Consider the following 13,314-nt stretch of genomic DNA (forward strand, 5'->3'; position numbering starts at 1 on the left):
AAAAATTCACATCGATTAAAATTAGCTCTTGGAGCACAAATATTAGTTTGAAGTTCTTGAACAAAACTGTTTTATGATTAGTCGCTACAGTAGATCCTAATCCGGTTGATGCGCTTACATTGTTATCAACCAAAGAGGCTCTCATTCTTGCTGACTTATTTTATGCCATTGAAGGCCTTGAAACCTGCAGGTGGAAGTCCATTTTCAGCAAAACTGATATCTTCTATATAATTCTCAATCAAGATATATGAAATCAGATTGCAGTCTTATCACGTTTTAGTTGCAAACTATGAGCAGTAAGGAACATTAAATAAAACCATACCTCTGTTATGATAGTTTAATGTCTAGAATCTGCAATGAGCTTTTAGCTATTGAACTTAACTCCTTTTTTTGAGCAACTGAACTTAACTCCTTTTAGAGCCAAACCACACTATAGTCTATCATTCTTCCCAATATCACACTTTGAAAAATCATACTATTCGGCAATATATGAATAAGGAAAGCCTAAATAGATTACAATTTAATTTAAAAATCAACGAAATCGAAAGTTCAAAAGAACCTCATTCCCAAGAGTATTAGAAAAGTACAAATTATAGATTGGTCATTTTCTAGCTTACCAATACCTTATTTACTCATTACAAAAAACACTTTATTTAGTATCTCCATCTGCATATAAAAAAAACCAGTAAACAATTGAAAAAATAATTAGTAAATTCTAAAATTAATTTACTCATTAGCTTGAGAATATATGATCTTTAGTACTTAAAGTATGATGCTATACCTTTTAAACTAAATAACATAACTGATAAGCAATACATCAGACATGACTAAACCATGCAAACTCGATTAAATACTCTAATCTAAATGATATGTGGATGTGAAAGCATAATTAAGAAATTATATGTACATGCGAGAAAGAGAACGTAACAAATACCTTTGAGATTAATAATAAGTTGAAGAATAATTTGAGATATCAAACACCTGAAACCAAAAAAAATATTGATACCAGCGACTATGGAGCATTTTACCAAGAAACTGAAACAATTAACAAATACATGCAGTTAATATACCTCTGTTAATTTGTTTGAGAATTTAATCGTTGTTCCCCATGATGGGCAGCAACAATTTTGTCATCTTCAACACTTCATGTTTCTCTAGTCCCTATAATAACTGTACATAAACCAAACTTTTAACAGCAATCTGAAACATTACATTTATAGGGGGGAAAAAGTGTAGTACTCTTTATCATATTTTCAAAGGTGTTTTCAATCTATACCCTGCTATATTTTACGGTGCGCTTTAACGATATGATAGTGATACCTTTGATCAAAAGGCAGTCTTGTGATTTTACCTCATCTGCCTCTGCTTTTTATTTTCCTCTTCCTCTCTTTCTTGTGGGTCTCTAGCAATTCATATCATTCTGATCAAACATATCCACCCTTTCTAGAACTTTCTTGACTCTAGAATGGATCAGATGAGCCAATATGTTTCTCCGCTGAAGCCTGCGAAACTGCACACAGAGTAAGATAGCCTCGCCGGGATCTATGGGTTACTGAGATCGTTTACTCAGAGATGTACCTCTGCACTGGCCCAGGGCATTCAATATGGAAATTAAAAAAAAAGAGCATATTTCTGTTATTGAATTAAGGTTTTGAAATCAAAGACGGAGCATATTTCTGTTATTGATTGATTTTGAGTTTTCTATATCGAATCGAAGAGATAGGAATGCGAAAAGAGAAAAATCGTGGACAAAGAAAATAGGTCGTGGATTAGATCATGGGTTGTTTAGTATTTTTTCCATAGGCTTTTTCTAGGTTTATTTGATTTTATTTAAAAACAATTGTAAACAAATATTACATGGCAAAATAAGATTGGTTGAGTGACTTGTGCTTTAGTATATAGAGGATATTAAAAAATATAATAAATTTTGATAACGAAAGTACTATTTTCTGTTTTTATCAATTTTTCATGATTTTACCAATAATATTTAAAAAACAATTAATGAAATTTATGATTTACCATTATTAGATTGCATTGAAACCTTAAGCATACTTTAAAAAAAAATTATTTTTAAACATTTATTTCTTATGAACAGGAGGAGTATTTTGGGAATGTCTAACAGATTTTGACTTTCTTTCTTAACATACTTGATTTTATTCTGGACAAATTATTACATGTGAATGTGGCAAAATGAACGTTTGTTGTCTCTCTCCATTTACAAATTTTGGTAGAAAACAAAATGAACTATAATAACAACTTTGATAGTGTCAATTTTATCCTAAATAAATATTTATTTTCAAATAAACAATTTGAATTATCACATTCAAACCAAAATCAGTTTGACCGAAATAATGTTGGTTACTATACTGAATCAAATACTCCATATACACCTTTTGCTGAATCAGATACCCCACATATCCAGCCTGTGCTGAATAATCTACCACACGTAAAAATAATAATCTAAAAACTTACCTGAACCCAAAAATGTATCTGAAAAGTTGAAAAACATTCTGAAACTCTAAAAACTTAAAAAAAACGCAAAATCCAAAAATAAACCAAAACCCTTAAAATAAAGATGAAAATATGGAATATTATAATACGTAAAAACTACAAAATATACACATAAGTCTCATAAATTTATAAATACCCACAAAACCAAAATATATTCTAATGACTAAAAATGTAAATATATTTACCAAAATATACCTAAACCCAAAAATACCAGAAAACCTAAAAATACAAAAAGATATGAAATTTCAAAACACACTTTGATATCTAAAAATAGTTAATACATATATTTTTAGATTATTCATATAATTTTCTTTGACATCAAAAGATTATTCTATTAATACTGTTTTGCTCAATCCTTGCTGGTTTCAACCCTCGACGGTTGTGATGGGTCAGCCATGGTCCCTCATGCGCCTCTCAAGCTTTTTCTCCGGCTTCTGAACTTCTCTCCTAACGAAATGGTTTTTCACCTGTCAGATTGCTCCCCCATGAAAAACATAGGGTTCTAAGTGCTGGTGTTTGTTAAGTTGTTATAACCTCTTTTCAAATCCTTCCTTGCACTCATCCAACTGAGTTATCCGTTCTTTCCACCGCGGTTTTAGTTTATGGTAACCCTCTCCATTGCAGAACTCATTTATTTTCTTTCTACTCACCAGTTTAAGTCTCAACTGTGTCTCGAAGATTTTTTCGCCATGAAAAGGAGAAATGGACAGCTGAGCCAGCGCGGCCAGCTAGGAGATCCCCTATCAGGATCGCTGAAAGTGATACCTCATAGATTATTGAGGCAAATAGACTCACGCTTATTGGTTGGATTACTAACCCTCTGTTTCAAAAACCTGAGCCGTTGTTGACTTTCTACCACAAGTGTTGGATCTTGTCGAAAGAGTGGTGGGCTGGGAGCTGGGACCAGTGAAGTTTCATTTTCGCTTTAACTTTGAAGCTGATCTTCTTTTGGTTCTGAATAAGGGGTCGTTATCACTACATTTGGATGCTCTGATACAACGTTGGGAACCAGTTGTCTAGGAGAGCTTTTTTAACATCATCTCTTTTTGGATAAAAATCTATGGGTATTCCCTTGCACTTTTGGAACAATAATACAATTCATACAATTGCCGAGGAGCTTAGCTTTATAGATGTTAGAGAAATGGAAGAAGCCTGGGTTAGAGTTAATATGGATGGTTTAGCTCCTCTGCTTATGACCTCAAAGATTCTCCTCCTTACGGATGAGATCACTACAGTTAAATTTAAATTCTTAAAATTTTAGAAACATTGTTTCGCATGCTTTTTCTCTGATCCACGGGGAAAAGGACTGTCTCCGAAGATCTGACAATGTTCCTCCACCAAAAGGGACATGAAACTGGGGATTACTCAGCGCATTGCTCTACTACGTACCGAAGCTGTTAAGCATAGACATGATGATCAAAGGAGTTACTGTCATCCTGCTCAGTATAGCCCCCTCATCCCCCCCGAGTTAGGAAGGTCTATCATAGGGTGGGTAGAGGTGACTCTTGGATTCTATCGAGTGGAAAATTGGTGTCTCAACAAAATGCGAGTCTATAGGTATACACCCTCAGCATCCGAGATCCTTAGAGTCTCATACGCCTTCCCCACCCCCTCTCATAGACCGGCTGGAATTCCTGACTGAACAAGCATCAAATGAAGGCCGTACCAGCTCGAGAGATCGAAGGTCTGCTCTTGCTCGCATTGCTGAACCGGATCTCCCCGGCAATCCTCTGTTAAGAGCAGGCGTAAACTTTGATTCAGGCAGACTTCAAGATGTTGAAATCTTATACAATGGAGTTATCAATCAGGAACAAATTTTTTGCCCCCAGGTTCACTCCTCTTTGAGAGTACTTTCCTCTCTTGTTTAGGAGGTGTGCCCATCCCTACTGTAGCTCTTAGTTCAGTCCCCTCTCCCTATGGACTAAAACTGCCGGGAAGCGCAAGGTTACCAATGCTCCAGGAAAGAAGAGAGAGGCGAAGTCCCTTCCAAGGTTTGAACTTTAAAAAAAAAAGATTAATGTGGCCCGTCTCTAAACTCGCCTCGGAAGAAACTTTATGTTGATAAGGAAGCTGCTTTACCTTGTAATAAGGCGAGTACCATCAATTCTGCTCATAATTCCTGATCGAGCAGCAGAAGGTCTCATATTATAGACCTATTTATTGATGTACTACTTATTAAACGATTATGGCCAAAATCTTGTCTAGAAGGCTGAAACCTCCCATGGCCTCGATCATCTCACCGTCTTAGTCCGCTATTTAGCGGGTCATACGATAGGCGACAATGTGCTTATAACACATGAAAGCCTTCATTTTCTTTGAACTTCGGAGGTCAAGAAATATTGTTCTATGGCGGTAAAGATGGACATGAGTAAGACGTACGACAAGATTGAATGGGCCTTATTAGGGCTGTTTTGTCTCAGCTTGGTTTTGATCCTATTTGGATCTCCTGGGTTCTGAGTTGTGTTGAAATGGTTTCATACTCGTTCCTTGTCAGTGGAGTACCTCAAGGTTCAGCTAAACCGACTCGGGGAATTCAGCTAGGGACCCAATATCTTTGTATCTCGTCATCTTATGTACTGACGTACTCTCTGCTTTATGTGACAAAGATCAGTCGGATGGCTCCTTAGTTGGCATCAGAGTGCCGTGAGAAAGTCCCTTTGTCAACCATCTTTATTTGCAGACGACACGATGTTTTTCTATAAATCGAGTGCTTCTTGTGTCTCTTCAGTACTGGATACTAGGAGATATGAGGATATGTCGGTCCAGAGCATAACTCCTCCAAATCCTCTATAACTTTCTCGGAAACGACTCCAGCGGAGGTTAAAGTCGGGTTAACAGACCTTGGCAATTGAAGCTGAAGCCGGTGTTGGGAAATATCTTGGGTTGCCGAAGCTCTGTGGTCGTAAAAGGGACATTTTTGCTTTTATTGTAGATTGTATCCGAAATAAAGCTTTTAGCTAGACTTCTAGATTTTTATCAGGTGCTGAGAAACAGATTCTTTTGAAATATATCCTCTCATCTATGTCTTACTACGCTATGTCTTGTTTCAAACTCCCAATTTCTCTTTGAAAAAAAATGCTCAACAAAGTACTACTGATCTTTCTAATTCTCCTATTGGAGCTCTAGTCGGGACCTTGACGTCTCAGTTTGGTCTCTCTCCACCTGGTTCTGTTGTGAGTAATGTTGACGCGTCATGGGAGCCTCTCTAGGGTAACTGCGGTTCAGAATTATCTTTTCTGAATCATGTTCCCTTATGTTACCCAACGTTAGTGATTCTCGAAGATAAGTTTGTATCTTCGGTGCTTGTGGCGGAAGCCCTCGCTATGGTCTAGCAGTGATGCTGCATCGTCTAACAAAAATCACTAGTGGTTCTGTCCGACTCTCTCATCTTGGTGAATCTCTTGAAAATAAGAGAATCTCGTCCAGCACTATTTGGATATTGTTTGTCATCTATCACTTTAGCTCTACCTTTGAGTTAGAAGCTTTTAAAATAATTCTGCGTTTGTCTAATGTTACAGCCGACTGTTTTTCTAAGTCAGCTCTTCTTATGTTAAACTCATCCTCCTTTTATGGAGCATGCTACACTTTTTATTGAATAAAATAGTGCTTGTTTGCTAAAAGTAATTGTATTTCACAGTCGGAGTATATTAAACAGAAACCATTTGGATATCCCCTATATATTAATTGAGGAACATTTAAAAAACTGTAACATTAAATTTGTATTAATTAGAAAGAGTTTTGCTTAGATGTCAGTTAATTATAATGTCAATTGATCTTACGTGGCAGCATGACAAGCCATTTAATAATGTGTATATCCAAAATCAATTCGTTAGGGAAACTTATATTAACCCAAACATAAAATTATATGATAAAAAGTATAAATAAACCAAGCTCGAGACCATATTCACTGGGCATATTTACATATAAATGAGAGTTTTCTTATTAAAATACTTTTAATCATTGTTTAGGAAAGCAACCTACCAAAAAGCGTGGATCTTCTACCTCCAATATCGACAGTTACGTATAAATGGTAGTTTCCTTATTGTATATAGATTTTAATACTATTAACTTAATAATCTTATGCATAAATATCCAATATAATTCCCTTGAAATAGAAGAGAATGAAAAATATGGAAAAATTTATATTTAAGATGCAAAAATTTTGTCAAGGCAAAAACTGAAAATATTTTTTGGGGGAGTTAAAGAAAATTATATTAAATATAAATCGTATTAGTTAATGGTAATTATAGACGACGTTAACCAATAAGCTAATCATATTTAAGCGATGCAATCATCTTTCCAACTAGCAAATCAGTCAAGAAAACCCCTTTGGTTTAGTACTTTGTAAAATGAGATCTATTTTTGAAAATTATTTTTAGATTTAATTATAAAATACAAAAACATTTTGATTATATTAAGTACGATTTAGTACAAGAAACACGTACAAACTATCTACGATTTAGTCATTTGAATTAAGGGTGTTCAATTCGATAAAACCTGACCAACTATAACCGAACCAAATCGAAATAGAAAAATTAGTTTATTTGGTAACACCGTATAAACTGAATAGATGTTATTTCTAGAAAACGTGGTATATATATATATATATATATATATATATATGGTTCAGTATATAAACCTATCAAACCATATAAACCGAATAAGCTGATTAATTAAAATATAGTAGTATAGTTTTATGTAAATTACATAATATAATTATATACATGTAGTTTATTTTACTTATATGATTTTGATATTTGAGACGTTAATATGAATAATTAGTTATTCATAAGTAAAGGCTTTTTTGACATATATTTGTCTTAAAAATTTAGTATATTGTTAATCTTTCTTATTTTCATCTTATGAATCTATAACAACTAGTTTATTTAACAATTATTTTTAATAGTTAAATATAATAGAAAAAACATTCTAGTTAAAAGTTAAGAGTAGTATTTAATAAATTTGATTCTTAGTCATACAAAATTAAATTGACAAAATGTTATAAAGATAAAATATAGTTTAAGTTTGTTTGGTATAAAATTGAATAAACCAAAAATCGACAGTATGTAAACCGAACCAAACCAAAATAAATATGATTTTAATATGGTATTTAATTTTTATAAACCAAAATATCAGAAAACCAAACCGAGACTAGACCAAAATTTAATAAACCAAAAACAACATTATATAAACTGAACCAAACTAAAACGTATATGATTTAATATGGTATCTAATTTTTGTAAACTAAAATATTGAAAAACTGAGCCTAGGCTAGACCAAAATCCATGTCTCTGCGAAGAATGGATCTCATCCCAGTTTATAGTATTTTAAACCAACTCTGAGATGCGCATTATGTATGTGATACTAATATCTTGGTGACGTGACACTCTTTTGGTGGAATAAGTAATATAACAATCAGGTGAAATAAACCCGGTTCAACGAGATAAATATTAAGCAGTAAAAAAATTACTACACAGTAATCAAACTATTATGGTGAAATCCTGAAAATCACGTTCCGAGACCTCCAAGGAAACCCAAAAGAAAACCCGATACAGTGTTTCCTGCTCCCTATACACTTCTTGACTTTATTTCATTACTTAGACTCGGGAGTAAGTTCTCACTTCTCACCCACTTGTCTGTAACACAGCGCCAAAAGGGGATGTAGGTACGGTGAACCGCTAGAAGCCTTCAAATGCAGTAGTTACGGAGTCTTTCTTGTCTCAAACTCATAAATCCTGAGATGATTACTACGACTTACGACGATGGACCAAAAGTCCAGACAAACCCGAGTGATGCTGATAGTGTTGTTACTTTCCATTTCCATTCAGATCTATAGATTCCCGTTCAAAGACAAATTCCATTGGAATTGGCTGATGTTTATAGCCTGAAAGGTTAGAACACTCGTAACATTGTGATGACAAATCCATCTAATAATTTATGAAGTAAACAATACAATACTCAACGCAGCTTACCATATGTTGAGTGAATATATCAAGTACCCGACGATGATTTTTGGATCCACTTTTGCTTCTGCAGCACAGTAAAATGAGTCTTTTAAAACTGATTATAAAAATTTATTATTACAAGGTGTGGTGGAAAGACTTTAGCTTGGCTTGCCTCATATGAAGTGGGATCACCACCACCTCCTCTACGCGATGATTTGCCCTCACCGGTCACTGCAAAGCCGTCTTCTTTTCTATTGCGAGATCCAACACGGCCACTAGAATATCTAGCTGAACCTGAATAAAATCGGAAGTTCAACATCACTTTTCTTGATCATATAACTAACACAAGGCACGTTATGCATCCTTTAACTTCAAGTGAACTAACCATTCTCAAGAGAGTGTCCATCAGAGGAGTTCACCACATCTCCAGATCTTTGCAACAACGTACGTTGTTTCACATCTCCATTATTTGCTGTAAGATCATACACAACATGAGAGGAGATGTCATGGAGCACGACCATACAAAATTAAACAATGGTCAACAACAGGAACACAACCTGCTGATGATGACAGTTGGTCCTCGCTGTTATTGGACCCGTCAGAGCGACGGAGAGGAGCCCACACAACACGATCAGGTCTGTCCCTGTTTCTAGGACGCCTCTCTTGCTTCTCACTGTTGGTACCAGAAACATGATAGTCTTTCCCTGCATATATACCATCTGTATTTTAAATTATCAGCCTAACTTGGGATGGTAAAATGGAGACAGAAAGCCTAATCCTAGTCCCCTATAACCTGCTCGAGGAGGACGCTTGTAGTTTTCTGCTTCTGAGGGTTCCACTCTTGGCTCAGGCTGGACCAAAGTTGAAGACTGGCTAGGTCGCGGCTCCTTTCTCACAAGCATTCCCTTGATCAATCTCCCACCAACATCATCAATCTTCTGGTTCTGTCTTGAGGTCGAGGATAGATTGGTTTCCATCTGCTGTTCTGGTTGTGGTGGAGAGTTCTGAAAAGCCATTTTAAAACACACGTTGACTTATGATTCTGTCTGCAACCATCAAAATACTGGACGATAAAGAGATCAAGGCTAGAACTTTCTTAAAGAGCCAAAAAAAGCTTACAACAGGAGTGTCTCGGTCTTTTTTCAGGAGCAAGATCTTTTTCTTCCCGGACTCCATAGTCAATGAGATCCCTGGGAGAGAGCTATCCATGACAGAGGCTGTAGATGAATTATCTTGCTTGGAACTGCGGACGCTTTTTGAATTGTCCTTTTCAACATACTATTAAGAAAAGTAAAATGGACACAAGTGTTAGTTCCCATATGAGTAAAATGGCAGACTACATCGAACTATTCAGTGTAAACTCCTACAAAGTCAGAGACCACACCTTCTTCTTTTCAGAGATTCGTTTCGAAGGCCTTGAACTTGGCTTGTTTGCCGAGACTGCTCGGGATCTTCTGCCTCCTCTTCGAACATCTAATGAACCCTGTTGGCTTGAACAGAAACCATAGATCAACAACAGATATTCTGAAAACTACAAAATAGCTCTGGTTTCCTTCTACGTAACCGTACCTGAGATCCAATCACAGTAGCACGTTTTTGACGTATGAATTCCATAAGAGGTGTAACAATAGGAGCCGGCTTTGAAGCACCTAAAAAGTAATTTTGGTTAGTAAGTTTTTTTATTCATTCACTAGAGAAAAAAAATATATATATCAAAATGATTGCAAAGGGAAAGACGAACCAGACTGCTCGGCTTCTCTTCTTTCCAACTGGACTTCAGCACTGGGGAGATTCTCAACAGGTTGAGCAATGAGCTTAAGGAATTCAAGGTACTCAGGGTCTTTGGTAATAGAGCCTTCACGAGGATCTTTCTTGTCACATGGTTTGGGCACACGCTGTGAAGGCGCATATTCAACTATGGCCTTGAACTGAGCACCTAAACCACATTTATCACATTTCCGAATAAATAAACCGAATACATGCATTGCAGTAGACGCAAGACAGATTAAAAGTGAAATACCCTTTTCATTAACAAAGACATGGCCGTTGAAAAATGCAGCGAACTCATAAACATCTTCCGGGGACTTGAAACCAAAGTAGGCCCGCGAATGCTTCTGCGTCTTATAGCTGTGGAAGCAGGGAAAAAAGAAAGATAGACACATCACTAAAAGCAACTAAATGTAGACAGCATCGATCATCTTCCTCTAGTGATACTATTTTTTTCCCCAGAACAAAACCGATCGTCTTCTTAGCATCCTATGTAAGTAGTAATAAAATAACGCTTACTTGGACTTTCCAGGACGAAAGGAGAACCAACTGTAGCTATCACCGAAACGAGAGTCGATTTGGGATAAGAGATCGGGCTCTGAAAGAGAAGGCGGCAAGTGCCGTACAACTACCTTCCTCTTCGCTGACCGGTCCTTCATCAGATCAAATGATACCCTATTTCTTTCCCAGAATCAAAGAGAGACGCATCAGAAGCAGTTTAAAAAATCGATCGCAATTTTGCCCTAATTTTTGTTTCCTCTCCCATGAAAAATTAATTAGAATAAAACAAAAAAACCAGACAGTTCTTACAAGTTTCGAACCAGGAAAAGAAGAAACATAACCGCTGTCGCGACGAAGCGGATGGCATTGGATTACGTGGACTTTCGAGTCTCTATGGGCCAATATTTGGGCCTATTGTGGACTTCTAAATCTTAATCGATAAGGTAAGCAAAGAGTGCAAACTGTATATTCTAATTTGCTACATTTATCTATACTATTAATGATCATTCTTAAGTATTATCCTAATATTTTTTCAATCCGATAATATTTAAATTTAAAAAAATACATAGGAAAAACAAGACATCAAACACAAAAATCTATGGAAAGACAACTATAACATATAGGATATAACTACAATAACGAATTAAAAATACCCACCATGATAATAAGTCAATAAGCATGCAACTTTCCAACACCTCGACGCTTTTGAACGAGATTTACCGTTGTCGTTCATGCCCAACCAAACGATAACATCAATCTCTACCAACACTAAGAGCACACATCTCCAACCCAAAGAACCCATACTTTTAACCCGAGAAGATTGAACCACTCTAGAATCACACCCACTTCCGGATACAACAACAGCACACTTCACTAAGCCCAAGCTATGCCTCGATAAAAACCATGCAAAGAACACACCAATCTCAACAGATTTGGAAATAAATGAGGTCAAACCCGTTAAATCCCACCAAAGACAAAAGGAAACCAGGAGCAAAAGACATGTGAGAGTTCACACCAGCACTAAGAACCCGAAAACATTACTAGCTTAGGAACCAAAAACCAATAGAGAGCCCATAAATTTACTGATATAAGATGTCAAACCAATAAGAGCAATCTAATAGATAAACCAGAATGGAAAACTCTCTACAACAACATCTTCAACGTCTCAAAAAAAAAAAAACGATTAAATCTGGACGAATAGGTCTGTACAAGACCTTCCATAACAAATATGAGCATAAACACCACAAAAGTAACATTATTTGGTGAGGTGAGGGAGAACAAGCTGAAGATCCACCGATGACCATCCATCGCCCCTCACCTAAAGCACATTTGCAGTTCCATAAAACGGCTAGAGAAACAAGTCATCAGTAACCGAAAAGAGCCTACAGTCGTCATCACGCGCCCAAGAACAGTTCTGAACCAATAACCCCGATCTGAGCCCAAAACCAAGATTATCCCGCTGCATAAATAAGAGAAAAGGAAGATTGAGAATGGAAGAGGAGCAAAAGAGGAACAAAGGGATCCGATGGTCGTGCAAAACGACGACGACCATCAGAAAGAGGAATTTGATTCTTGACGACAGATAGGGTTTCACTCGTCGAAAGTATGCTGATATATGTTCTCTATCATATTCCTTTTATGATTTTTGAAGAGTAACTATTATCATCATATTAACGTGTTATATTATTTTTTTACTACTTGTCAAATAACATTTTGTCACTCGTTAACGATAAAATCGTCCAACAAATACTAAGTCATCTATACCATTCTACTAAGTTAAGCACCAGTCGATATAATGAAATATAATAGGCTCAACTCAATTAAGACTGTGCAAAAACCCCGAATCCGATCTGAAAAATAGTACCAATTTTGAACCAAAACTGGTTAAATATTTGAACGACTTCAAAATTTTGTTATCTAGTGATCAGGAACTGCCATGGTAGAAAAGGTCTCCAGTGCCAATACTAGTCCTTGTCACCAACTGATATTGACATAATTCTTCCTCAGGGTTCCAATTCTCAGCCCGCTTATCCAGTCATTCCTGCATAAGCTCCCAACGAGCAGTAACTCTTGTAGAACCTAAAATCTACACTACATATTTGATAGTGATCGAGAGTTTAATCTACGAAAAAGACGATGTAGGCAACGATATCTTTAGAACACAACGATATAATTAGATTCTAGTTGGCAAAGATGGATTTTATTGTTGAATAAGATTGAGTACAACGAATGAAATGAGATAGAATGTTACAAATGAGATCAACAAGAGAAAAGACTTAAAATCTAGGTGAAAACAAGGTCGATGTATGGGTGTAGCTCTCTCTAGGGTTTTCAACGTGTCCTTCTCTGTATCTCTCGATCTTTTCTTATAGCGGATTGACTCCGCGATCTCTGCAACCGTTCCGCGATCTCCAGCTTCTTGAATCGGTCTCTTCTTGCTCGTAATGGGCCTCTGACTCGCTCCGCATCGCACGGCCCAGACTGGTACTGGCCCATTTGGCATATGGACCAAAATTGGGTCCAACAACCCTCGCCTACGGAATCGTGGATTCTTGCTGCCTGGTTAGAGCCTGAACATTTTCGAAAAAAA

General features: G+C 36.4%; 1 protein-coding gene across 2 annotated transcripts; it reads right to left on the bottom strand.

The window, feature by feature from the left end:
* Window positions 1-7,900: 7,900 nt before the first annotated feature.
* LOC103833613 (regulator of nonsense transcripts UPF3) lies at window positions 7,901-11,064 on the bottom strand. Of its 2 annotated transcripts, none has more exons than XM_009109692.3 (12): window positions 10,743-11,064; window positions 10,477-10,583; window positions 10,198-10,392; window positions 10,026-10,105; window positions 9,841-9,939; window positions 9,576-9,734; window positions 9,250-9,460; window positions 9,014-9,175; window positions 8,842-8,928; window positions 8,629-8,750; window positions 8,484-8,541; window positions 7,901-8,395 (listed from the first exon to the last, which is right to left on the bottom strand). In XM_009109692.3, exons 1-11 carry the CDS (start codon window positions 10,880-10,882, stop codon window positions 8,503-8,505), a joined length of 1,401 nt encoding a protein of 466 aa, XP_009107940.2. In that variant the 5' UTR covers window positions 10,883-11,064; the 3' UTR covers window positions 7,901-8,395; window positions 8,484-8,502. The 2 variants fall into 2 exon arrangements, with proteins under 2 accessions (XP_009107940.2, XP_009107941.2); XM_009109693.3 differs by having other exon boundaries at window positions 9,014-9,160; window positions 10,743-11,061.
* Between the last annotated feature and the right edge of the window lie 2,250 nt (window positions 11,065-13,314).

Source organism: Brassica rapa, chromosome A08, assembly GCF_000309985.2.
Source record: "Brassica rapa cultivar Chiifu-401-42 chromosome A08, CAAS_Brap_v3.01, whole genome shotgun sequence".
NCBI lineage: Eukaryota > Viridiplantae > Streptophyta > Magnoliopsida > Brassicales > Brassicaceae > Brassica > Brassica rapa.

What these genes read in the sequence shown, in the direction of transcription:
- LOC103833613 (XM_009109692.3), bottom strand. Translation starts at nt 10,882, where the DNA reads ATGAAGGACCGGTCAGCGAAGAGGAAGGTAGTTGTACGGCACTTGCCG. An exon ending in TGTCTTTGTTAATGAAAAGG is followed by an intron (nt 10,393 to 10,476) that starts GTATTTCACTTT and finishes AATGTGGTTTAG; the next exon opens with GTGCTCAGTTCAAGGCCATA. An exon ending in AAGACCGAGACACTCCTGTT is followed by an intron (nt 9,461 to 9,575) that starts GTAAGCTTTTTT and finishes ATGGCTTTTCAG; the next exon opens with AACTCTCCACCACAACCAGA.